At 34.8% G+C, this 24,721-nt stretch overlaps 2 protein-coding genes across 2 annotated transcripts; both read right to left on the reverse strand.

Moving 5' to 3' along the window:
- Positions 1-1,929: 1,929 nt before the first annotated feature.
- On the reverse strand, positions 1,930-9,780 carry LOC122361022 (terminal nucleotidyltransferase 4A-like). The gene is made up of 13 exons (XM_043261954.1): positions 8,967-9,780; positions 8,028-8,151; positions 7,688-7,734; positions 7,475-7,595; positions 6,526-6,633; positions 5,567-5,695; positions 5,170-5,383; positions 4,836-4,962; positions 4,053-4,159; positions 3,806-3,969; positions 3,566-3,691; positions 3,249-3,362; positions 1,930-3,142 (listed from the first exon to the last, which is right to left on the reverse strand). Exons 1-13 carry the CDS (start codon positions 9,596-9,598, stop codon positions 3,011-3,013), a joined length of 2,145 nt encoding a protein of 714 aa, XP_043117889.1. The 5' UTR covers positions 9,599-9,780; the 3' UTR covers positions 1,930-3,010.
- A 139-nt stretch (positions 9,781-9,919) lies between these two features.
- On the reverse strand, positions 9,920-24,103 carry ice1 (KIAA0947-like (H. sapiens)). Its single transcript, XM_043261951.1, has 22 exons — positions 23,878-24,103; positions 23,416-23,474; positions 22,927-22,961; positions 22,542-22,560; positions 21,971-22,082; positions 20,696-20,772; positions 20,570-20,607; positions 19,643-19,725; positions 19,162-19,238; positions 17,943-17,980; positions 17,641-17,723; positions 17,506-17,542; positions 17,368-17,418; positions 17,172-17,249; positions 16,640-17,067; positions 12,621-14,882; positions 12,359-12,527; positions 12,028-12,188; positions 11,599-11,789; positions 11,395-11,495; positions 10,997-11,095; positions 9,920-10,880 (listed from the first exon to the last, which is right to left on the reverse strand). The coding sequence occupies exons 1-22, from the start codon at positions 23,965-23,967 to the stop codon at positions 10,699-10,701; spliced, it is 4,470 nt and encodes a 1,489-aa protein (XP_043117886.1). The 5' UTR covers positions 23,968-24,103; the 3' UTR covers positions 9,920-10,698.
- Between the last annotated feature and the right edge of the window lie 618 nt (positions 24,104-24,721).

A 24,721-nucleotide genomic window follows, 5' to 3' on the forward strand; every position in this document is an offset into this window, starting at 1 on the left:
TGACAAGATTAAACATTCTATTTTCTGTTAAAGGCATTTCATCATTGACTGCAGAGACATCATTGCTAGATCAGTTTGCTAGAATCATTCATTGCTAGAATCTTTGTTAGCTAATCGGCGATAATCAATAGAAATTAAGAAATGAAGTGTCCTCAACTAAGCAAGCCAGAGGTGACAACGGCAAGGAACCAAAACTCCACCTAGGCAGCCATTTCTATGGCCAGACAAAACCAACACTTAACTTCCAGTAAAATTTTTAACGCAGTCATGTCAGGTTGTGTAAAGGATTTCTGGTGTATGTGTGTGTGTGTCTGTGTGCGTGTGGGGGGGGGAATGTTTTTAGGTCCCCATGAGGAAACAAGCTTATAAAACATAATTCTTTTTAATCTAAAAATGGTAGGGTTGGTGTGAGACAATAATACATTCGGTCTGTACAGTATAAAAACCATTCCTCCTATGGAGAGTCCCCATAGTACATGGAAACACAACATGTGTTTGTGTGTGCGTGTGTGTGATAAATAAGAGTAATGTAAATAAAATCAACCAAGGTTCATAGGACTTGTGGCCACATTGATAACGAAGAGCATTTAATGTGTTTTAAAACATACAATGCAGTCAAACTGATGTAACGTGCTCGGAATAAGCAGTGCTACTTGCATAGCAAGAGCTCCCCTGTGTGGTTCTTAGACAATGTGCAAGGTTAGCTTAACTGTAAATGTAATAATCTGTTTCAATTTTAAATGGTTTAGCAAATATTTTATATTGTGTTTAACTGAAATTATTCATGCTGTTGGTAAAAATGGTCATAGACATAAATGGTCATAGACATAAATCTGAATTGTTACTGCTTTTGTCTAACCATCAACTGGAGAATAAGAATTAAAATGTGTAAAAAAAAAAAAAAAAACACATTAAAGAAATAATTTTTTTTTTAATTCTGTACTTTTATTCGAAATCTTTTTTTTTCGACCTACCTTTGCCTAGATAACAGCTTTGAGTCTTCACCTGCATTGTCTGATGAGTTTGGAGAACACCCGACAAGATTATTCTGTTTGAATGTCATTCCTTCAAACATAATCTCTCCAGATCGTTCAGGCTCACAGCTCCATGTTGATTCTTCTCCTTTTCAGTTCACCCCACATGTTTTCTAGGGTTCAGGTCGAGGAACTGGGATTGCCATGACAGAAGCTTAGTTTTGTGCTCAATGTCCCATCTTTTAGTTGTTGCTGTTGTTTTGTTTGTAGTTTCAGGCATGTCTTCTGAAGAGTCTATATTCTACTGTACTCAAGTCTGGGCTTTGTGTAGGCCAGACAAGGATATTCACTCATTTAGAGGTAGTCCTTCACCAGAATTGAGGTATGCTTTGAGATATGCTGTAAAACAAAATGTCAACCCAAACCAGATTGACCTGAGTTTTCATGATTTTTTTCCACCAAAGAGCCCTACTTTTGTATCATCTGTAAAGGACATGTTTCCATTATGCATATTCTTTCTCCAGGTTGTTCTTTAAACTTCAGTTCAGCTTGGAAGTGTTTCTTCTTTAGAAGTGGATTTTTTCTTCGTCTGCAATTTCACAGTCCATTCCTACCTGGACCTCTAATGTCCGTCTTTATGGAGATATCAATCCCAGACTCGGGTAAATCATTCACTAGTGTTTTGGCAGTTGTTCTTGGATCTTTAGAAAACTCTCTCAATAGTTTTCTTTAAAGCAGATTGAATTCACAAAGGATAATCTTGAACAAAACTAACTATGCAGTGCTACAATGATGTATGCTTTGCATTCGTTTCTGTCATCTCGCAAGAATAAGTTAAAAGAAACCGTAAAGACAAAACAGCAGCAGTTTAAAAATTTTATTTAAAAAATAATTTGAGTACAAAACATTTATATTAAAAAAAAAAAAAAAAAAAAAAAAAAAAAAAAAAGGTATATAAGAGACATCTTAAACTGAAGACAATACACTACATTCAAATGGTACCTACATGCAAGTGAAAAAGAGTACTCAGTGATTGATTTCTGGAACTAAATCACTGTACTGTCCTTGTTCAAGACACAAAAAACTCTGTTCATCAAACCAGCAGTGTTTCTTTTACATCTAGCAGAGTTAAGGCTCACTTGTCAATATACTAAATAGTCAAAATGGAGACTGTATCAGAGGCCCTAGAAACAACAAAACGTGCAAGAAGGTATGAAATGCCAAAAATCTTGTTATAAGATGTTTGGAAACATGTAGTGTAAAATATTTTGTTAAGGAATGGTGAACTAGCAAAAATGTATACAAAAAAATCCATTTCAAAAAGTGGATGAAAGGTCACAAAATAGGAAGTTCAAGAAAACAACATTCAGACCATTGCATGCATTTGAGGGTGGGTGGAAAAAATGAAAAGCAAAAGAATATGCAAGTGATTAAGGACAGCATTCCTACACCTTGTAAAAAAATAGCATATCCTTAAATCAAAAGATCACTTGTGCAAACAGACACAAAAAAATAAAAAATAGGTGCCTATAAAAGTCATCCACTGGATACTTTTAAAAAGAAGTTTGATACAAAAATAATTTCATATAGTATAATGTTAACTTGCATTCAAAAAAAATTAAAATAGAAATACCTTTTTAAAGTCACATTGCAGATAGTATTTCACAATGGCTTACAGCAATGGTTTAAAAAAAAAATATTAATAAAAAAAAAAAAATAAAACAGCCTAGCGATGCTGTGACAAGACAGCATCCAAAATACTTTTAAAAATTAAAAGAAACTACTAACTGAACATACTAGTAAATAAAAAAATAAAAAGTAAACTTTGTTATACATACAAAGATTAAGACAACACAAATCAGAGGAGGTAGAAAAGTGCACAAATGGAGTCAAATTCAAAAGTGTAGTTAGAGCAAAACAAATTAAAGTGCAATTTCAGACACTGTCCATATTGAGTGTAAGACTGCTGTTGATCTATTGAACCGAAAAGGACTGTCGCCCAAACACTTTGTCTTGGACAGAAGAAAAGATTAGCACTATCTGCTGAAACTCATGGGAGCAGTCTCTCTTCGCCGGCGCCGCAAACTGTTATGCCCATACTGTTGACCTCTGGGGGCAGGCACAGTGTTATGGACTAAACAACCAGTTTGTGGAGGCCCCTCAAATCCCTGGCCATTAAAAAAAAAAAAAAAAAAAAAAAAAAAAAGATAAATATTAATAGGTTAGTCTTCTATTGATATGATTGAATACCAGATGATCACACTAGTCTCTTACATTAGTGTAGTGACTAGGGCTGGGTGTGGAGCTGGAGTAAACAGGATACACGTGTACTAATCCCTTCACACAAGTCAACTCATCCATACATCGTTTGCTGGGTAAAGGTTGCGACTAAGACAGTAGGAAAAATAAAAACGTACTTTTGAAATTACAACCACAACTAGAACAACAAACATGTCCTGCCACCACGTAGTGTAGATGACTCACCAGAAAAAAAACAATTTTAAACAGGGTGGATGCACCCAGAAGTGGAGTAGCATGCCCTTTCATGCTTTAATGAATGTGCAAAATGACTAACAATTTTGAGGGATTACCTGACTTCTGGAGTGGAGGAAAGTTCCAGATTTCACTTTTCTCTGTGGTTTCTTACTGTTATCAGCCATGCAGGACACTGGAAAGAACTTCTGAAGAACTGAAGCTTTGCATGGCGTGTCTGAATCCTTAGGGGAGAAAACTTAATGACAAATTTAAAGATTATATGAAAAAACCTACAATGACAGCAAACTTAATGTTGAAGGCATGTGCCTTTCCAAGAAACTATACCAGAAGCTTACTATGTCACTCCCAGAAAACGAAGACACAGAGGAAGATGAGGAAGCTGAAGAGTGCTGCTGAAGGTGGGACAGTGATACAGGGGAGCCTGCACTGTGTGGTGATGAGGAATCTCTCTCCTGCTCCTCACTTGAGGTCTGCTCCTCTGAGTCTTCAACATTCTGAACTTAAACCAGAAAAATTTCACAACCTGTAGTCTCATTCATAAAGCCTGTTACAACAACAACAACAACAACAACAACAACTCACTTTTACGGTCAAACATCCTGACATTGTGTCTGTTTCCCCACTGCTGAATGATCCACTCCCTGTAGTCAATCACTTCCTGGGTCACTTTAATGATGCGTCCAAGTGTGCTTAACATAGGGAATTAAAATTAATTATTAATATTTAAAAAAAAAAAAAAAAAGAAAACAACAACTTAATCTGACAGATTCACCCCCGGTTTCACAGACATGGCTTAAAGGTGGTTCCAAAAAGATACAGTACCTAGAACAACATACTTTTTTTTTTTAGTACAACCTTTGCTGAGGTTCCAAGCTTACTGTGCCGATACCAAAATGTGACGTGTAAACTCTGCTTTGAATAAGCACAGCCAGCGACGAATTGACCTAAACTTTGGTTTAAACCACAAACCTATTTAAACATTTCGGCTGCCATCAGCCTCTTTTGAAAAACTCTTTCGTCTTGCAGTTAAACATCCACTTGCTGAGAATCAAGATCACCGTTCCTTCTATATGGTCCATTGTTGGGATTGTTTGTGGAGCGTTTACAAATGATGTCAGGGCAGTATAGCCAGCGCAACCAAAACTACATTAGGTTACATTAGTAGATAATCCCACCCACTCTATGCCCAGCCATGCCATACTATCTAGTGGAAAAGCGCCATAAATTAAAGTAATATGACAATACTTTTTTTGGTTTAACCAACCAAGACTTGTCCGGCATGTAATTGCAGTTAATCATTCAAATATTAAAGATTTTTATGGCTGGCACTTTATTTTATGATCAGTGGACATGTATGGGACTAACCTTTCCATATTTCTATTGGGGTAGGAGCGGGAAAGTGGTGACACAGCATGACTCAAGACGAGGTATGCATAGTTAAATACCTCCTTCACCTGAAAGGCACCGTAAGAACTCCGGCCAACATCATTTCCTAACAAAAAGAAGTTTCTTTTAATTTCACTAAAACCAACAACGTACCAAATACAGCTTTACAAACATCAGAAGAGGATTTTTTTTCCCCTTTCAAGCACATACCTTGACATTACTACAAATTCAGAGAAAACTAAAACCCTCATTTTAACTTGAAACCAAATGCAAGGGGATACAACTGGTTGGTCCATGATGGCTTGTCCCATACCTGGCAAATTTGGGTCTTCAATACAGAGCACTGACGGTCTATATCTATTTTCCAAAACCTTCATGATCTCCTCTTTAGCAAGATAAGCTCCTCCATCTTTAACACGAATGCCTGTTTTCAGGTAATTAAAATGCCGCCCATACAATTCAAAGAATTCAATGAGCAGGATGCCCAAATTGATATTTGAAGCTCTGCAGTCTATTCTGGGATGGAGCTGAAATAAACACAAAAGACATAATTAGAATATCAAATGAATTATTAAAATAAACTTGCATATTTGATCACCCATGAAGTTCAACACTGCCAAGAGATGTGAAGTACTGTTATATAGATTAGAGGCAAAAGACAATAAATCTCTATGCAAAAGAACATGAATACTTTTTCCTTGATGCCTCACCTGCAGGAAGCTGATGACCATTAAAATGAGACTGTAGGAACTGATACCGCCCGTAAACACCTCATTCAAATCTCTCTGGAGCAGAAACTGCTTCAGTACAAAGATCAAGTAAGGCAGCACAGAATATCGCTACATTTAAAAAAAAAAAAAAAAGAAGGTTACATATAGACCTTATCAGAAATACTTTCATCAAATTGTCAGGTTATGATACATTAAAAGGTACTGTTTACCCAAAAATGAAAATTCCATCATTAGTTACTCGCCCTAATGTCATGCCGAACCTGTAAGACCTTTGTTCATCTTCAGAACACAAATTAACAGTTCCTATGAAATCTGAGAGCTTTATGACCCTGCATGCAACTAAAACATTCCCAGACCAGAAAAAGGTAATTTTAGTGATCCACATTTTTACAAACCAATGAGAACACTTTGTGAACAAAATAAAAAATAATGACATTAAGAACTATTTTCCACCAAAATCCACCTTGTATCATCATCAAGAGTGCCTTTGCACTTTTTTTTTTATAATGGTAAAATACATCATTTAACAATAATTCTCCTAGTCTTTTTTGTGCACACAAAGCATTTTCATAGTTTTGTAAAACTGTAGTTGAATAGATGATTTCACATGGACCATCCTTACTATGTTTCTTGGTCTGTGAACATTTCAGTTGCGTTGCCGTCTACGCAGGGTCAAACAACCTTCAAACTTCGATAAAAACCATTGTAATTTGTTTTCCAAGCATGAATGAAGGTCTTACGGTTTTGGAACAACATAAGGGTGAGTAATAATGACAGAATTGTGATTTTTGGGTGAACTATCCCTTTATTTACTCGGTATCAGTGCAAATCAGTCTACACAACATTTTCAATTGTACCACACCAAATCAAGCACTTAATCTGGCCTCCGTTTGCTCATTCAAAATTAAATTACAGTATAAATTATCAATGAATCTCACCCTAAGATGATCCTTAATAAACAGAGCTGCTTTGACACCAGTTTCAACATTAAAACTAATGTCCACCTTCACATCTGTGTGTCTGTCAGTCAGCTTAATTATTGGTACCTGTGAAGCAAAAAAAATGCTCTAATTATACATCAATTAAGACAAAAACAAACACACAATTTATTTGAAATGACTGTGGTTATTTTTTCTCTTCTCCAAACCTCAATTGACCACTAAAGATGCGATTTATTCAGTATTTCTTTTTGATAAAAGAAAGCCCTGCAAAACAGCCACATATTGTAACTTACATTTAACCCTGTGTACAGTCTCTCGTATCACTTGCACATTCATTTTTTTTCCTCCTTCCGAACACATTTTTTTTTTTTTTTTTTTTTTTTTTTTTTTTTTTTTTTTTTTTTAAATGAGGAATTTAGAACATGACAATCTAAAATATATCAGGTTGCAAAGCTCAATATTTATCTCTAGTCTAAAAAGTTTAAACAAAACTAATCCGTTCAGCAAACCTTTTTCTGCAGTGTTGCCGTCTGCAGTTGGAATCGAACTGGCCTACTTTCATACGGATCTCACTATAGTCTGCATGCTGAAACAAAACTCCTCAAAAACACGTAAAAAAAACACCCCCTGGAAGATGCTTTTGACCCTCACGGAATGTGATTTTGGAAGAAAATAATAGCCAGTTTCCCCCTGGAATGTGAATGGGCTAGTTTTAGAACTTAGTGGACTGGTTTTATTAGAGACCTGGCAACCCTGTGTTCCTGGATGCATAAAAAAAAATAAATAAATAACTAAATTAATATCAATCATTTAATAGATCCCCCTTATTTAACGTAACCTTTTTTACAAGAGAGAAATGGGGAAACACAATTATAAAAAAAGGAACCGCTATAAAGAGGCAGGGATTATGACCTACAGGTGCTCAATGAAAAACACCATGACTAACCGTAGCCTTATCAAGTAGTTTAATGGAGAAAGGCTCAGCCACTTTATTCTGCCTGAGTGCCTGTTCCAGCTGCTGCAGAGGTGGTTGTTCCCATTTTCCACACACCACCAGGTCAATATCACTACATAATGCAATTAAAAACAAAACCACACAATAAAAAAAACAAAACAACAATATTTACCGCTGTAAAAAACAGACAATCAAATTTAATACCTAGTAGGAAGGTAAAGTCCTGTACTAAAGCTGCCAAATATTTCAACCTGAAAACAGAAAATAGTATTTTAAAAAGATCTGGTAATTATATGCACTTTACATTACAATCTTTTGATTATCTTGTTCACAAAAACAAAACATGAAAAACTGCACTATACAGTGACAGAAAAATTATTTTGAATATCAAAAATTAAAATGATTCAATCATTTAATCCTGACACACCACCGCTGATAATGATTTTGTCAAAAATATAAATGTCTCCTTGCTAGAGCTCCAATATAGTTTTTTTGGGCCTCTTTTGTTAAATAGAAACAGCAAATCTCTGTGCGCTGAACTCACCTTTGCCATAGGCCACAGATCTTTGATTACAGCCTCAATACGGCTAACAACATTTCTCCTCATTTCTTCCTCTTCTGGACGAGGTGACATGAAATGATAAAAATCCACTATCTCCTCGTGGAGCCTGGAAAAGATAAACATGTTTGTCTTTTGTTACATAGTGACTTCTGTGTGACAGTTCATTTTATTTACGAAGCCTTGCAAAAATAAGTTTTTACAGAGTTTTTGCAAGCGTGTCCCATCGGGTTACCAAATGCAGTCTACATTCTGGTCTTCACACCCAATAGCCAAATACAGGAAATGTCAAACAAGTAGACATTCTTAGAAGTGTCTACAGACCAGATAACTGAAGTAATGGAAAGGTGTGGGGAAAGCTACTTACTCAACAGGCTAAAAGTGGTTTCAGAGTGCAATGCTAATAAAGTACGTACATTTTAATGCCACTTCACACTGACTTTCTGCATTTGCAAAGTACTTGTCTAGTCCGATGAAATATTTAAATCAAAATATGAAACCTTTCCTTCTCCAAGTCATGCAGCACATTCTTTAAATCCAAAAAAAATTAAAAAAATAAATGAAATCAATTACAAAACACTTTTTACATAACACGTCATCAGATTTCTTTAATTCAACTGATAACAATCAGGCTGCATTAACTATTTTGACACAGTCTGTATTGTTTCATACGCTATATATGTATAGCATGTACACACACATTGCATATTATACTATTTTATCACCCGAAGTTATTTCCTTCAGTTATACCCACAGGTAATAACTAGTAAGTATACTTCTAACATGCATTTAATTTCTGAATTGAATTTAAGCTTGCTTATTTGTCTTGCTCTAAGGTTTATAGCATTGTTCTGGACCTGCGCAGTTATTCAAGTAAATAAAAGAGATAAGGGTCTACCAATACAGGGAAAAAAATGCTCTTACCCGTTAATACCCGGACTGTATCTTCTAGTTGCCCAAGGGGTCACACATAAATGACTGCCGTTAGAGTGGGACAAAAAGTAGTTCATTCCATATGTGCTCGACTTATTGTCGCTTGTCTTTCTCACTGAATGCTTAAGTTGGTTATCCATTATTATTTGTGCTTGCAGTCGCTGATATTGTTGTTGCAAACTGTTACTGACATTGTGCATATGTTCAGTAAAGTTAAAGCGAACTTTGGCTGGATTTGCGCCAATACTGTCACCCCTGGCTGATGATAAATCTAACGTCGGGCTGTCACTCTCTGAATCACCTGAAGATAAAGGTGACGAAGGATCACTACCGTTGACTCTGATAGGGGTGACATAAGGAGGTGCAGAGTCAGAACATGCGTTTGGAGACCTCATGGCACCACTATCATTATAAGGCTGATTGGAGTAGCTGTTAAAAGTCTTTCCAGCGGTGTTGGTGGGAACCTGCGAAAACCGCTTCATAAAACTGGCCGTCAACGCAGGTGTATTTACCCGCAGTGAGTGACAGTGGTTTCGCCTTTGCGAGGTTTCCCATACGCGCATCCATAAAGCGTTGGCAGGTCCTTTCTGCTCTGGCTGAATCCAAGCTACCCGAGGATCCATCCAACTTTACCGTTACAGAGCTCACAAGCACTCTTTCGTCAGGCGTCCTTAAGTGTTACAAATTTAACGTGAATTTGCAAGACGCTGGGTAAAATTAAAAAAAACCCGGGAAGAACAAACACACCGACAATCCTCTACGTGAGCTGGTTTTCAGTGAATTGATGAATCCAAAGCATTCCAATATGGCGTGCAGGGAATTTCGACCAGAGTGCGCATGTCTCTGAGAATTTAAATTCTTTCTGGAAGAGTAACACACCCCCTCTAATTTCCACACCCATTTATCCAATCCAATAAAAATGTCATGCGAGAATTTCGGAATAATCAGGTTTAGCTAGTTTAATCTTTAAAGGTCATTTGCCAATAATTTAGTTGTAATTTAATGTTAAATGTTCTCTCATAAATAAAGTTAAATCAACCCAGCACGCCAAAATTATAATACTAAACACTTAACAGTGGTTCAGCCTACAGCATAATCTGAGTTGGTCTGCAACTGGTCAATTCAGTTATTAAACAATAAAATGTCTTACCAACATTAGATCAATTCAACTTATTGTTGGATTAAACTAACATGCCTTGACACAGCTTAAAGCTCCCAAATAAACTGCAGTTAAAACAATTAAGTGAAGTCTGCAAGACACAGCATGAGTCACGATTTACCTTCACTGTTATTAACAATACTTCCTAACTGGAATTTTAGGTCTTATTACCCATTTCAAAGCCTGCCATGAATATAAATGAACTAAAATTATAAAAGGCTAATGTTACATAATGACAGCATCTAATCAAATCAAGACAAAAGAACACAATGCATCAAGAATATTACAAAATCTAAACAGATTTTTTTTTCTTTCTTCACGATTTTAGTTTAAAAATAGAATCAAATACCACTTTTCTAGTTCTGAACCTTAATGCTGACAAAACAAACACAAACACAAAAACATTTTTAAGTTCAATACAAATGATCTTTATGGTATAAAGTTATTCTCTTTAATCTACATAACATACATGAATGTACAAGAACGCCATGATTTCCTTGATTCTCATTAACCAGTAATCACAAAAAGAGCATCTGAAGTGATAAAAAAAAAGAAATAAAAAGTTCAAGATTTAATTTGACGACAAAGGGAGCCAATCTGAGTTATGCAGCTGGTCACAGCAGAGGGTACTGGCTGTGTGGTTTCGCTTCGCCATGATGCTAGAGCCTCCAGGGCATCTTTGGGGTTACAGGGTGCCAGGTCATAAATGGCATAGACCGCAGACAACTGCACTTCACTGGGCACACCTACAATCATATAACAAATGGTTGAAGTGTGAAAAAAAATAAAAGATGAAGAAAGTAATGTATATTTTTAATTTGCTATTACAGTTACATTACATTCATTAGTAGAGGTTCAGTACCTTCTGTAATACCATGTTTTCCAAAGAGGTTTACAGCTTTTGCAACATTTTGGACTGATTTACATAGCATTTGTTTCATTCCTAACTGTCCAAGTCGTCCTGGAAGAATACAAACAAAACAAAAATTTCAAATCTGTTATTTTTGTAGTTTCATATTATTTGTAGAATTTTTTAAATATTATTTTTCATTACATTGAGATGCTATGTAATGCACCATTGAAGTACAGAAAACGAATGATTTGCAGAAAGCCAATAATTTAAACGGTTAAAGTAAAATGCAAAAATCAAAAAGTATAAAACATTAGAATTTGCCTTGACAGAATTATTTATATTTAAATGAAAATTAATATAAAACTTTAAAATGACTTTAAAACTAAAAACAGTATTAATCAACGCACCAATCAATCTTAGAACAGCTGCTACAGAAACATCACGGACTGGGGATTGCTGAAGCCTTGATTGTGTCACCCATGTGTTCATAATGGGCCACAGCTCTTTGCTTAAAAAAATAAATCATGAAAAGTATATTTATTATTTCTAAATATATAATGTACGCTTGATCCAAAATAAGTTAACATTCTATGTGCAGTAGATAAATATACCCAATAACATAATCATGTGTCCATTTCCACTTCATGTGTGTACACAAGAGATCCAAGGTATGTATGTACTCCCATGTAGTTGGGCAAAGGTCATGACCATGACGATCATGCTTTTGGAATGTCAAATCTTTGTCTTCTTGAAGTGCTTTCAGTATGGTGCTGATCAATTTATGAATGTCATCAGGTGGACTCTAGAAAATATTAAGGGACAACTGAAAAAATGCCTAATACAAAAACATTAGTTTCATGAACTGATTTAAAAGGTAACAAAATTCCACTTGTGTGGCCACAAAAATGACCATGGCCAGGAGGGAAATTATAGCATTTAAAGGTTTGTAATAATATTCATAAAAGAATAAATCATAGTAGTGTTGTTAGCTCCAACCATTAGAGAATGCAATCAAAATAATAAAGCCCTGAACTACATACCTTATCCCAGTGCAGATATTTAGTCAGATATTCCAAAATGTCATCTTCTGCTTTAAGCTTGGTCACTGTATGAATGGCCTTGCACAATGGGGTCTCGTGGAAGAGCACACTAGGCCACGTTGTGACCATGAACAAAATTAGCTTGGAGGCATTAGGAAAATCTGTGAGAAAGAATCCGTATAGAATCGGATTAGTTCAGATAGAACACATGCATTGTTTCTGAAAATCTGAAGCTAATGGAAACATTTAAAATGGGCAAAGAACTAAAAAAAGAAACATTCTGTATGAGCATGTTGTATACATATAATCAAATAAGTTGCTGTAAACTCACCCTCTTTGAGAATATTGTATGCCAAGGCATGGGCTTTCTGACAGTCCCCTGTCTGGCGACATATTCCTGTATAGACTCTACAGAGAGCTTGTATATGATCATAACTGAGAATGCTCTTCTCAGTCTTTAATTTACTCAAGATGGCAGATATGAGTTTTTCTGCTGAAAACTAAAAAAAAACAGAAAAGAGGTAGGCATCAATGTCTTCAAAAATGTATTAACTACAAAAGCCATCTGAATTGCACAAAGTATAAAAACATACCTGATTCACACAGAAATCAGCAATTACAGCCTTTTCTTCATCAATCAAAATTGGCACCTGAGATATTCTCCCAAGGAATACATGGCTTTTAACAACAGGCAACACGTCGAAACAGGACAATCCGACCTTGGCCAGCACTTCTGAGATCTGACAATTGATGTCATTTGTCTTGTCTGCCTTAATTCTCTCTTCTTCTTGATGGCTTAGTATTTCTTGGTTAGATTTGATTAATTCCCTTTTAATAACAGTCTGATCATCCATTACTTGTTCTACAGGGGAAGCAACACCAGGAGGAGCAGGTGAACAATTGTCAAGTCTGAGTCTTTTAGCACTCTTTGGCAATAGGATGTTTACACCTGTCCTTTTTGGTTTCTGCTCTGTTTTGGTAAAGGCAGTGGATGAAGAACTTATCGTTTTATTTCCTGATATTTGGTTAACAGGTGGAGGGGAGGTACCATTCTCATTTCCAACTCGGGTCAGGTTAACATTCCCACGGAGTATGTTTAAAGTGCGGGCTCGTGCAGAGAGTTCAGGATACATAGTATCTAGCATCTGCATAGAATTTTCCTGAGAAGCAGCAGGGGGGGAAGAGGATAAGGCAGATGATGGGAGCCTTCCTGGGACTGGAACAGCATGTTTTGGAGTAGCTGATCCAAACTGCAGTGGTGAGGAGGGAACACCACAAGATGGTGATGGAGTAGTCAAGCATGGAGACATTTTTGACACATCTGGAAGGGCTGAATCAAAAACAGGCACAGGCAGCATTGTTGCTTCATCAGTTGGTAATCTTGAAGATACTGAAGTAGGCTTTAAAGGAGTGTGATGTTTTCCAAACCTCGGAGGAGTAGCAGTCAGTGGCATAACGACTGGAGGCAGAGGTGGACCCATTTCGGTTCGGACCTTTCCAAGAGATAAGCATGAGGTTGGTGTAATAAGTGTTTTTGTGTTAAGACCTGGAACAAGTGAAACACTGCCACTTTTTTCAAAGGTAGGATTTTCTTGATCCAAAGTATCTTGACATGGTCTTCTGGTAAGATCAAGATTATCCGCTGAAGAATCTCCTGATATTTCCTTGTCGTAAATATCACTGACAACATTTTCAGCACAGGGGCTATGGGTATCTGCTGACATCCCATCTACCTGCTGATAAAGTTCATTTTTCATTTGCCCCAATGTTTTTCTTGGGCTCTCTAACTTGCAAACATTTTTGTAATTTTCTGGGCATTCAGAATCTTTTTTATCCTCAGACTCCGTGATCACAGTGGAAAGTCCAGAGTGAGATAATGTTCTTTTCTCAGAGAAAAATTCCTGAGGCTCATCTTTGGACATCTGCTTTGCAGTGGAGCACTGCTTATTCCTAGAAACATGGTCCAACTCTTCTGATGAATGAACATCCCTAACTTTTTTCATTAAACCAAAGAAAGCTTCATCTTCTGATGATGACTCCTCATCCTTTGAGGATCTTGAAGAGCAAACACCTGTAGGCTTTGGATTATTATCCTCTTCAGACTCATCAGTTTCAGACTGATCCACCTCGTCAGCCAGTCTGCTCTGAATGTTATGCAATGATATATCCGCTACAGTTTTCATTTCTAGTGGTACACAACTCAATTTCTTATTCTCAACACTGTCTGATTTACTATAGTTCAAATAAAGTGTTGAAGTTCCTTTGACACATTCCAATGACACAATGTTCTGTGCCTGAGAAGATTCACATTCTGGAGACTGAACAGAAGTGACATTCACTACTTCAGATTCAACATGCTGCTGCAGATCTGTGTTTTCCAACAGATTTTTAAGATTGTTGGTAGCTTTTGTATCCTCCAACTCTGTTCTGTCACCGTCTTGATCCATCAGTGGAATCTCTACTGCAGTTTGTGTGCTATCATTTTCTAAAGAACTTTCCGCACTCTGTCCATTTCCTGTACCTGACCTTGCAGTTTCACTTGGGGTACTGCTCATACAACCAGACAGTACATCATACAATTCCTCTACCTCCATGTGATGGCTATCAGACAATGTCTTTTCAATGTTATCTGCAGGTACAACTAATTTTGCATGAGTGTCTGGGGACAAGAGTACAGAAGATTTTTCCACCTCTTTTTTCAACAATGACTTCTGATCCTCTATATCTGAAGGCTCTAAATGTGCATTGTTTTTTAGAATAGCTTTATGTAAACTTGATAGTGCTTTTTGTTTTCCATTATACGGCTGATATTTCTCTTTAGTACTGGGCATTGCTTGGTCGTCATTCACACTGACCTGAAAGAACAAATGAAAAGTGTCATATTACATCTCCTTTCCACTACTGGCTAGAAAGGAACATTATTATAGTCACATTTTTAAGAAACATCACATACATAGTTTTTCCACAAATCATATGTGTATAACATATGTACACATATCAACAAAGGTTCAGAAGGAACAAATATAAGCTATAATTATTAACTAAGTCAATAATAGATGCTGTATATATATATATATATATATATATATATATATATATATATATATATATATAAATACCAACAAAGACAAAGAGCAGTTGAGCTTCTCAATACTCAAACTGATGCTTCCTCATTTTCTCGCTCATCAGTCCACCAGCCTGTGACCCGGAAACTGATCAGTGTTAGCCATCTTGAAAGACATCTTAAGTCTCTAACTGCACCACGAAGATGTGAGATACAAGTGTGGAAAGTTCCAGAAAATCCATAAATGAAAAAACTTACGAAAAACCTGACGTATAAATTCTCCTCCCCCTTTTTATATCTCTCGTAATAGTTTTAATTTATGTTTTATCTTTGCAGTTTAAATAAACCATATCTCTCATTTTTTATCATGACATCTTACTTTATTAATATTCATTAAAAGGGTCATTGAATGCCCATTTTCCACAAGTTGATATGATCCTTTAGGGTCATAAGATTATATACTTTAGCTGCATTCGTCACAGAAATCGCAAACTAGCACATTATTAAGAAAGGCTCTTAAAGTCTTAGAAAAATCTTTTGGAGGTGAAACAGATGCATTTTAGGTAAACAAACTTCTGTATCTTCAGCAGCTCAGATGTTGGGAGTAAAAGATGACTGCTATGTTTGTTATTACATCCAACAACAAAACACCTCAATTACTAATTACAAAAGGAGACATTCTTGTCTACACCTGCTTCAGTGTTAAAAAAATGGAGGACTGTTGTTACCTATTTAGGGCAGGTCTATATTGCCCCAGTGTCAATTAACAAACATGGAAGGAGCCTATGCCAAACTACATCACTTTGCCAAAAACATGTGAACTTTTTTTTTTTCATTAGCCCTGATTTTTCGTTAGTTCTACGGACCACATTTCTGTGGCTGTTAACAGGTCTGCTGCTAGCAAAATGGGTGACCTAAGCAGAATAGTATTGTTGTGCCCCCTCCCTTAAAAAAAAAAAAAAAAGAAAAAAAGAAAAAAAAAAAAAAAAAAGAAAACAACCACTATATGGTCAAAATAGAAATGCACGCAAACCAGACAATTTGCGTAATCTTCTCAGTACATTAGACAACGATGAAAACCCAGACAGCAACAGGTCCAGGAGAAAAAAGTTCCTGGGACACATTTTTCCAGGTAACAGCTATTAAAACAGCTAGATTGTGTACACACACTGCCAAATTTTTTTACTTCAAACAACATGTAAAAGTGAATTTTGCTTCTGATGACCCCTTTAACCAAACTGATGCTTGAGTGATCAAGAATATTTCACTGTACAAATAAGCTTTCATTTAATTCCTCAAACATTTTCCCTCATTACTCATCCTTCCCTCCCATCTTGGGGGATGGCGCTGTTAACACACGAGGAAAGAAAACGTGGATGCAAAAAAAATAAGGCAATGAGAAGCAACTCAAGTGTTAAGTCTCATTTTCGAAAATCATAGTACTGGCAGCAGGCTTTTATCATAGTGATTTAAAATGATTCAGTAGGATTGTCTTTGAAATTGAATCACTTGATCATTACAATGCAATTGAAACAAATTCTTACTTACCAGCTCTGTTGTGGGGCTATGCACAGGAGATAAAGCTGCAGGCAAAGGCTTGAACCACTCTTTAATGTCCTTCAAATCCACAGAGTATTCTCTATATAACAAATCATCATCAACTTCAACTGTCATTGCCTTAAGTGGAGATTTTGTAGCATCTTCAGTCCGAGTGTTCACAGGTTCCAGCACATCTGAACTTACTTTCCTCTTTCTACTTGATATACTGAAATGTTGATCACTATTCTGCTTTATCAGTTTCTGAGATGATTTAGGCCTATTGACCTCCGATGGTGTTTTAGTTGTGGAGTGTTTTGAAGATTGCAATACAGTTTTTGGACTGAGATTTTCTGGAGATGGATGAGAAATCTGTGTTTTTATAGGACTGTTTGTAAGTGGTTGAGAAGATATTCTTTGAAGTTGGTTTTCCTCTTGCCCTGCAAAATAAATATGCATTACCTCTATCAGAATTACCCTTGGTTGCCTGATAATGAATACACATTTAGAAAAAGAAAAGTAAAATCAATGCAAGAATGATTACCAGCAAGAAACAGATTTTCCTGCGATTGGGAACTTTCCACACAATGCCAGAGCTCTTCAAGCAGCATTCTGACTTTGCCTGAAGTAAACGTTATCAATTAAAGAAAACATCATCAAGTGCTCTCAAGCGGTCTAGCAATTTCTCTTAAGCATTTCTTTATACAATTAAAAGTCTAACAGTTTTAGAAAATACAAACCTTTGTCAATTAGTGGCTCAGCATCTGTTTGGCAAGACATATTCCTTTTTTCTAAGACAGAAATAATTTTGTTTAATGACTGAAAATAAATTAAATACTAGGATCAAGTTACTAGGTAAAAGAAAGCACATCTCATACCTTTGTTGAACAAGTCCTCAAGTTTGTCGAGTCTTTGCTAATTAAAAAAAAAGGAAGTAAAAACAGTAATCACATTAAAATCATAGCCTTTTACTTTAAAGTTTACCAGAGTATATGTTTAGGCAAAATTTAAACCTGTGTTGTGTGCAGCATTTCTTCAAGTCGTCTCTTCTCATTTTTTAGAAAAATGATTTCATTGTCTTGTTGAAAATTGGCCTCTGTGTAGAAATAGACAATTACATTTTAAATTAGATTTAATTTAATCCAACTTGTATAAAAGCAGCTGCTGGATAACTGGTATGGAGATTAGAAAATAATTTTAACATGTATGGTAGTTCAATGTGTTTTAATATGTGCAATAGTCCATATTTTACAGTTCTGCAGTTTTTCATTCATGCACTATAACTTGATTAAAATACAAGATCACCAACACAGACCTTTCAGCACCAAAATTTCATTCTCAAGGTTTCCTTTCCTGAGAGAAAAACACAATATACAGATTTTTGTTATTTTTGTCAACATTAGAATGTGTAGTAAAAAAAAAAAAAAAAAAAAAAAAAAAAACTTACATCAAGTATACATCAACGGCAGCAAACATAATTAACAATTAAAAAATAGGTACAGTACACCAGGGGCCCATTCTTTGTATGTGTATTACTCAGATGGTTTTTACTCATCCTCTAGTTGACTGCACTGTTTTAAACAGATGATTCCACTGCACAAAAGTACCCCATTACACCAGGCACAATAATAATTTAAAATAACAATAATTTAAACGTTAACTTGAAAATAATATTACAATGCTATGTAGTTTAAAATAATATAGAGTCAGTTTCAATCATTGAGAAATTTGTTTGTGAAGAAATAACTCAAACTGCTTTGGGAAGAAAAAAAAATTCCAAAGAAACTTTAAAGGAATTGTTCACCCAAAAATGAAAATTCTGTCAGTAGGGAAAAACTATTGAAGTCAATGGTGATCCAAAACAGCCTGGTTACAAACTTTCTTCACACTATCTTCCTTTGCTTTCAGCAGAACAAAGAAAGTCATACAGATCTGGAACTACTTGAGGGTGAGTAAATTATGTAAATTAGAATTTTTGGGTGAACTATTCCTTTAATTAGTGCTGTCAGGTAACTAATCTTGAAAAACTTAAATGAACTAGTCATTTCAACACTGAAATACAAAATGTAAAATCTGCACAAATATCAGAAATCATGAAATAATGAAAATAAAAGAAAGTGCACATTTTGTTTGTAATATTGTTTCTGCCATTTTAGTTGTTTCATAAGGTTTTATGAGATATGAGCTGTTCTTTTTTAATAATGATGTCATTATGTTGCTGTCTTGACTCCAGCCAATACACTGAATTGCTATTGAGTATTAATATACCTGCCCTTTCCATTGCACACAAGAATATGCAGTAATCTCATGCAACTTAATCCAGATATTTTAATCAAATCAACACATTTGTTTGAAAAAAAAAAACTAATCAGAGATCACAATTAGATGATCTTGCATCTATCAAACCACCTGAGATGTATTAAGCAAGGTACGACAAATGGGCCACAGCACAATGCATTTATAGAAAACATAAATGTTGCTTTAAAGTGTTGTTCAAATAACATTATGAATATAATAGACCCAGTTGAACTTACAGAATGAGTGTCTTTGCATTCTCCATCTTGAGATTCTCATTTTCCTCTGCAGTCTGAAGATATTTTCTGAGGGAATCCTTGAAATAAAGCATACAAAATTGATCAGGAAAAATAAATACATTCAATGAAATATAAATAATAAAAAGCAAATAAAACATAGTATATCAACCCTATCAGAAGGACTAAGTTGAGGCTGTTCTCTCCCGAGATACATGAGAAGTGAGCACCCGCTGATCGCATTGATCTCACGTTTTCGAAAAGTCAAAGCACATTTTCAAATAGGCACTGTCTTTATAAGTAACCTAGATTTCATTTTCAAACAACTACATTCTCACCTAAATTAGTTTTAGAACTGCATGTCATGACACAATTACAGTTCACTGCGGTGGAAACAGGGCGAATAACTTGCATTTAGAAGCTAGTATCCCATTTTAACAGCCCATTATTTTATTACTACAGATGTAACTTTAAAGAACTTTACCTGAGCTTTCTGTAAATCGTCCTCCAGTGATTTCTTTTCAGTTCTGAGTTCCTCATTCTCCAAGTTTTGCCTTTGTACAGTATCTATGAAAACAACATGATTTATGGGCAACACAAATACAATCCATTAATTCAGTGAGTGAACACTGCATAGTCATGATTCAGTTTTGATTATTTGTATTTAGACTAAAGAGACTAAAGAGACCAATCTTCAAGTTGCTAAAAACATGAGCGGGTTAGTAACCAAAGAGTTGACTGTAGTCTCTAACTTTTATAGTATTTTTTTACTTTCATACTATGCAAGCCAACAGCTACCATCAACTGACTGATACAAACATTCTTTAAAATACTCTCATTTGTGCTCGAAAAGAAAAATATGAAGGACATTGGCAGTCAGCCGAGGAAAGGTAAATTTTTGAAATTGGTAAAAAGTGTTTAATATGATCAGCAGTCTTGATCTATACACTGTAAAATAGAACTGCAGATTTTCAGTTAACATAAAAACCCTTGTCAGTCCAACAAAAACCCCCTAATGTTGTAAGCCTTTTCTGTTGTTCATTATTGTTAGTTATTTGTTGTACTTTGATGTAAAGATCTTTTTAACATTTGTTGATTGCCACCATTCTTGAGGTTAGCATGTCTTGTTTTTGTTCAACTACTAATGTCCTTTCTCAGGATATTTTAGTCTTGTAAGATGTCTTACAAAAACAATGTTAACCTATCCATTAAGGTTTGTCATTTGTATAAAAAAAAAAAAAATCAGTTACATCAATGTTTAAGATAATAAAGTATGTTAGATAATCAAAAAAGAGACATGTGACTTGGGTTAAACAAGTTAAACAACTTGGTCCAAAGTTGAGTAAACTGAAAAAAAAGCTGTGTAGGCCCTGTTGATCTCTTAACCTAAAATGATTTGTGATGCATGTACCTTCTGCTTGTCTTAAGGATTCTTCAACAACTTCTTTCCTGGCAAGACAGACATACAAATACTGTGAGAATACAACAATCACAAGAGCAAATAAACCACCATATTACTACAGTAAAGTGGTCTTACAGAGTAAGTGCCTGAGCTTTTTCAGCTTTTAGCCTGTCGATATCTTCACACTTCAGCTGATACGACTTCAAATCCACCTGTTGACAATACAAAATAAAATAAAATAAAAAAAGAGAAAATAACATGCACATATATCCAGTTCTTTACAAACATTGCAATGAATTCTAACTTAGATTTTATGCACCTAGATTTTAATCTTCCTACGGTATTGGTCGTAGAGTGCCAACGAATTCAACAAAAGTGTAGCTACTCACTTGGTTTAATCTCAAATAGTAGGTAGATAGTAAAATGTTTTTGGGAATACAGCTTCTATTCAGAATAGTAAAATGCAGTTTTTGTCAAATATAATTCACTGTATTTACTTTTTTTTCTTTTGATGAACTATCCCACCTTCACCCCTAAAAAAGAGCTAATTAAAAAAAAAACCTTAAAATTCTTATTAGTAGACCTCTAATAAATAACCTCCAGCACTTTTTTTTTTTTTATTTATGTTTTTTATGAAACTCAACCATACGCTTGAGATGTCAGCCCATGGTAAAACTCAAGTTATTTTGCAATTATAAGCTTTACTTTAACTTTATTAGCATCTTGAATACATTTCCTAACCTTCAGGGTCCATAAAGATAAAAAATATATATATTTAAACGTCTATATAATAGGCTTACTAAATATAGGCGTTTGGCAATATCTATGGCTATATTATTGCTTTTACAGACATAACAACCGTACAGACATGCATGGTTTCGGATAATTATGGTAAATAAACATTTGTGATTTTTTTTCAGATATTTTTGCTATATTTCTGTTCTTTAACCCCAACACAATTCAAAACACACATACTTCCTTGATTGCTTGTTTGCCCGCATTATCTGATGAGTGACCGGCAGTGTTATTTCTTCGACGTTGACTGACTGAAGTTTGTATTACTGTCATTTGAAAACTGGAAATACCCAAACCCCTCACGGCAACAAAAGACACAGAGATGGGGCAATACAGCTGTGAAAAGATTGCTCTCTCATCTCTTCCTTTGGATAGATTTCTTTATCAAAGTAAGCTTAACCGCATTGTAGAGATATCAGTTCAATTTTGTTATAAATATTTACACTGTGGGAAACACTGGTTAAGGTTTTATTACATTTTCTTTTTTTTATATAAAAGTAAAAGTTCTTAATATGTACTAAAATTGGTTAACAGAATCAGAACATTTCAAATTGGCATCAACTGCTAAATATTTGAATTGTGATGGTAAAAAAGTTAGGGTGTTTTAACATTGACCTTAGTTTTCTCCAGCTCTGTCTTCATCTGTTCATACTCCACTGTCTGTTTCTCTAAGGGTTCAAGCTTCAGCAACACCTCATCCAGCTGTTTGTGCAGTTTGCTGCTCTCTCTTTAAAAAGATTGTCATGTTTTACAGACATTAGTTTAGTCACATACTTAAATCATGATTAACAATTGTTGCAAAAAAAAAAAAAAAAATGATACTGTGAACATTATCAAACTTATAAAGCAATGCTAAAAAGCAAATGACCTGTGCATGTATAAAGGAGCTTATCTGTCACCGAGTATAAATTACTTGTACAGCAATACCCAGGCTTTGATTTACTTTAACTACAACATAAGAAGTGCATTCTTTGCAGTTGTTATCAGTATGCAATTTAAGGCCTAGGTTCACATTGTGTATTCTCAGTCACCAGTTCTAGTAACAGCCTGGCAAATGTGTACTTTAAATTTCTTTAGTAAACAGCAACTTGTTAAAGTATAACTGCATCAAAAATAAATAAATAAATAAATAAATAAATAAATAAAAAAATATATATATATATATATATATATATATATATCTTACCTCTGGGATTTCTGAAGCTGTGACTTTTTGTCAAGAAAAACATGAGAGATGGTTTCATAGAGAAAAAAATGTGGTAACGCTTTATAATAGCCAACACTTGTAAACTATTAACTACGAGTTTTCCCTCAAATTCTTAATTTGCTGCTTATTAATAGTTAAGTAAGTTCGTTTTTATGTTTATGTATTGGATAGGATTAGGGATGTAGAATAAGGTCATATAGAATAATATGTGCTTAATTAGCATTAATAAGTGGTTAATTTTCTAGTACTATGCATGCTAATAAGCAACTAATAGGTATAAGCACAAGCAAATATAAAGTAATCAAAAATTCATGCATGGTGTGGAGCATGGCATGATCATCTACATAGCTTTATAAAAGGATATCATCACACTTCTCTTTGTATTCACTCAAGAGATGGCTGAAAAAAAAAAAAAAAAAAAGTTATAGGTTAGCTTATAATAAAAACCTTCATAGCTTTTGACACTGCAGATAAAACTAAAAAGTCACCATGTAGGAAGTTAAGAAACATTCTTTCGATAAATTATTATTATAGTTACAGTATTAATATAAACCTCTTTATCCTAAATCTTTGATTTTTAACTGCAATTACTAAAATCTGAACCATTTAACGAATATGCGGCATACACATTATGATTATGATGAAAACAAATGATTTGTGTCATGACATCAAGCGATTATAATACTGCAGTTTATACAAAAAAAGTCAGACCTAAGCTTGCATGATATCTCAATACTATTCTTTTGCTACCAAGGATCTCGTATCATGTTGATATGGTGCTAAATAATGATAAACACAATACATTTAAATGAAAAACAAATAAAATAAAATAAAATAAAATAAAAACACTCACTCTGTGTCAACAATCTTCTGCTTCAGAATTAACAAAGCAGCCACATATTCATCTAAGCTCTGGAAAACGTAGAAACACAGAAATACAAATCCAGCTTTACTTGTAATCGACAGATAGCATATGAATAAAGAGATTCCTCAAAGTAGAGAGACGATGAGTTAATACCTGCATTAAACATCAAATTAAAATCATAATATCAAACAATATTCAGCGTACCACTAACTGGAAATCGCTTATAAAATGTGATTATATAATTACAATCAAGTGAATAAGATAGACAGCATCGTATTGATAGAACGTTAATTTCTAGGTATTTAATTTGACCCAAATAAGTTTTATATTACCAATTTGCATTATTATTCTGCTCTAATTCTCATGAAACACTTATTATTAATTGGTTAACAAATTTAGTCAGATTTCAAACAGTAGACGATGTCTTGATATTGGGAATAAAGTTTTCACCTGATTTAAAACAGTGCAGTTTTGACAAGTGCCGGAAGTAGCTTCAGAAGCGATTCCTACAGCTTTGGACTGGTTCTCCCCCGGCATCATGGTATTAGCTCAGAAATATCAGCGGAACCGTACATGTACCTCCAAATATCTAAAAACGTGCAACCAAAACAAGCCGATCAGCTCGTTGCACATACAAACGTTCGGCAACACGTTGACTGAGGACCCCAAGGAAAGGCCCCAGCTGCCCGTTGTAGATGCCGGTTTGAAAAGTGATGTAGTTAAACCAACAATAATATATTTAAGAATTATTGTGGAGCTAAATTAAACGTGAATCACTTAATAAACAAAAATGTACAATTTGAAACGAATATGGTACATTTTATTATTGGAGTATAACAATATAGTTTCATATAGGCATAAACAGTGGAGGCAACTTTCTGACAGTATTGCAGTGTCTATAAAAATGTATCTTTCAAATTAATAAATACATTTTACCCCGTTAAAAATTTTATGGTTTTGTTTTTGAAAGAATTAAAAATATATATACATTTTATTTAATTGTCAGAAAATAAGGATGCAATAACTATTCCATTCAGCAATGTGTTTATACTGTAATTGATGGTCTCACCTTCAGATTCTTATGTTTATTGTCTTAAATTGATGAAACTGATCCGAGATCAGGTAAAAACAAAAACAAACAAACAAACAAACAAACAAACAAACAAACAAAAAACATAGAAGCTGGTTCACTGATTCGCCGCTGGGGGGCGATCTCAAGGAACTCGCGTGACAGAAATCGCTCCTCAGATACACAGTTATCTTAACCTGTAGAACAGTGTTTAAGAGGAGAAAA

This window comes from Puntigrus tetrazona, chromosome 16, assembly GCF_018831695.1.
Source record: "Puntigrus tetrazona isolate hp1 chromosome 16, ASM1883169v1, whole genome shotgun sequence".
In the NCBI taxonomy this organism is placed as follows: Eukaryota; Metazoa; Chordata; class Actinopteri; order Cypriniformes; family Cyprinidae; genus Puntigrus; species Puntigrus tetrazona.

Coding starts and splice junctions, on each gene's coding strand:
- LOC122361022 (XM_043261954.1), bottom strand. CDS start 9,598: ATGGATCCTCGGGTAGCTTGGATTCAGCCAGAGCAGAAAGGACCTGCC. Junction 6,634..7,474: donor AACTACTTGATAAGGCTACG/GTTAGTCATGGT, acceptor TTTGCTTCACAG/GTACCAATAATTAAGCTGAC. Junction 3,970..4,052: donor CAGGATGTTTGACCGTAAAA/GTGAGTTGTTGT, acceptor TTCTGGTTTAAG/TTCAGAATGTTGAAGACTCA.
- ice1 (XM_043261951.1), bottom strand. CDS start 23,967: ATGATGCCGGGGGAGAACCAGTCCAAAGCTGTAGGAATCGCTTCTGAA. Junction 19,726..20,569: donor ATCCTTAAGACAAGCAGAAG/GTACATGCATCA, acceptor TTGTTTTCATAG/ATACTGTACAAAGGCAAAAC. Junction 17,981..19,161: donor AATGCAAAGACACTCATTCT/GTAAGTTCAACT, acceptor TTTTTCTCTCAG/GAAAGGAAACCTTGAGAATG.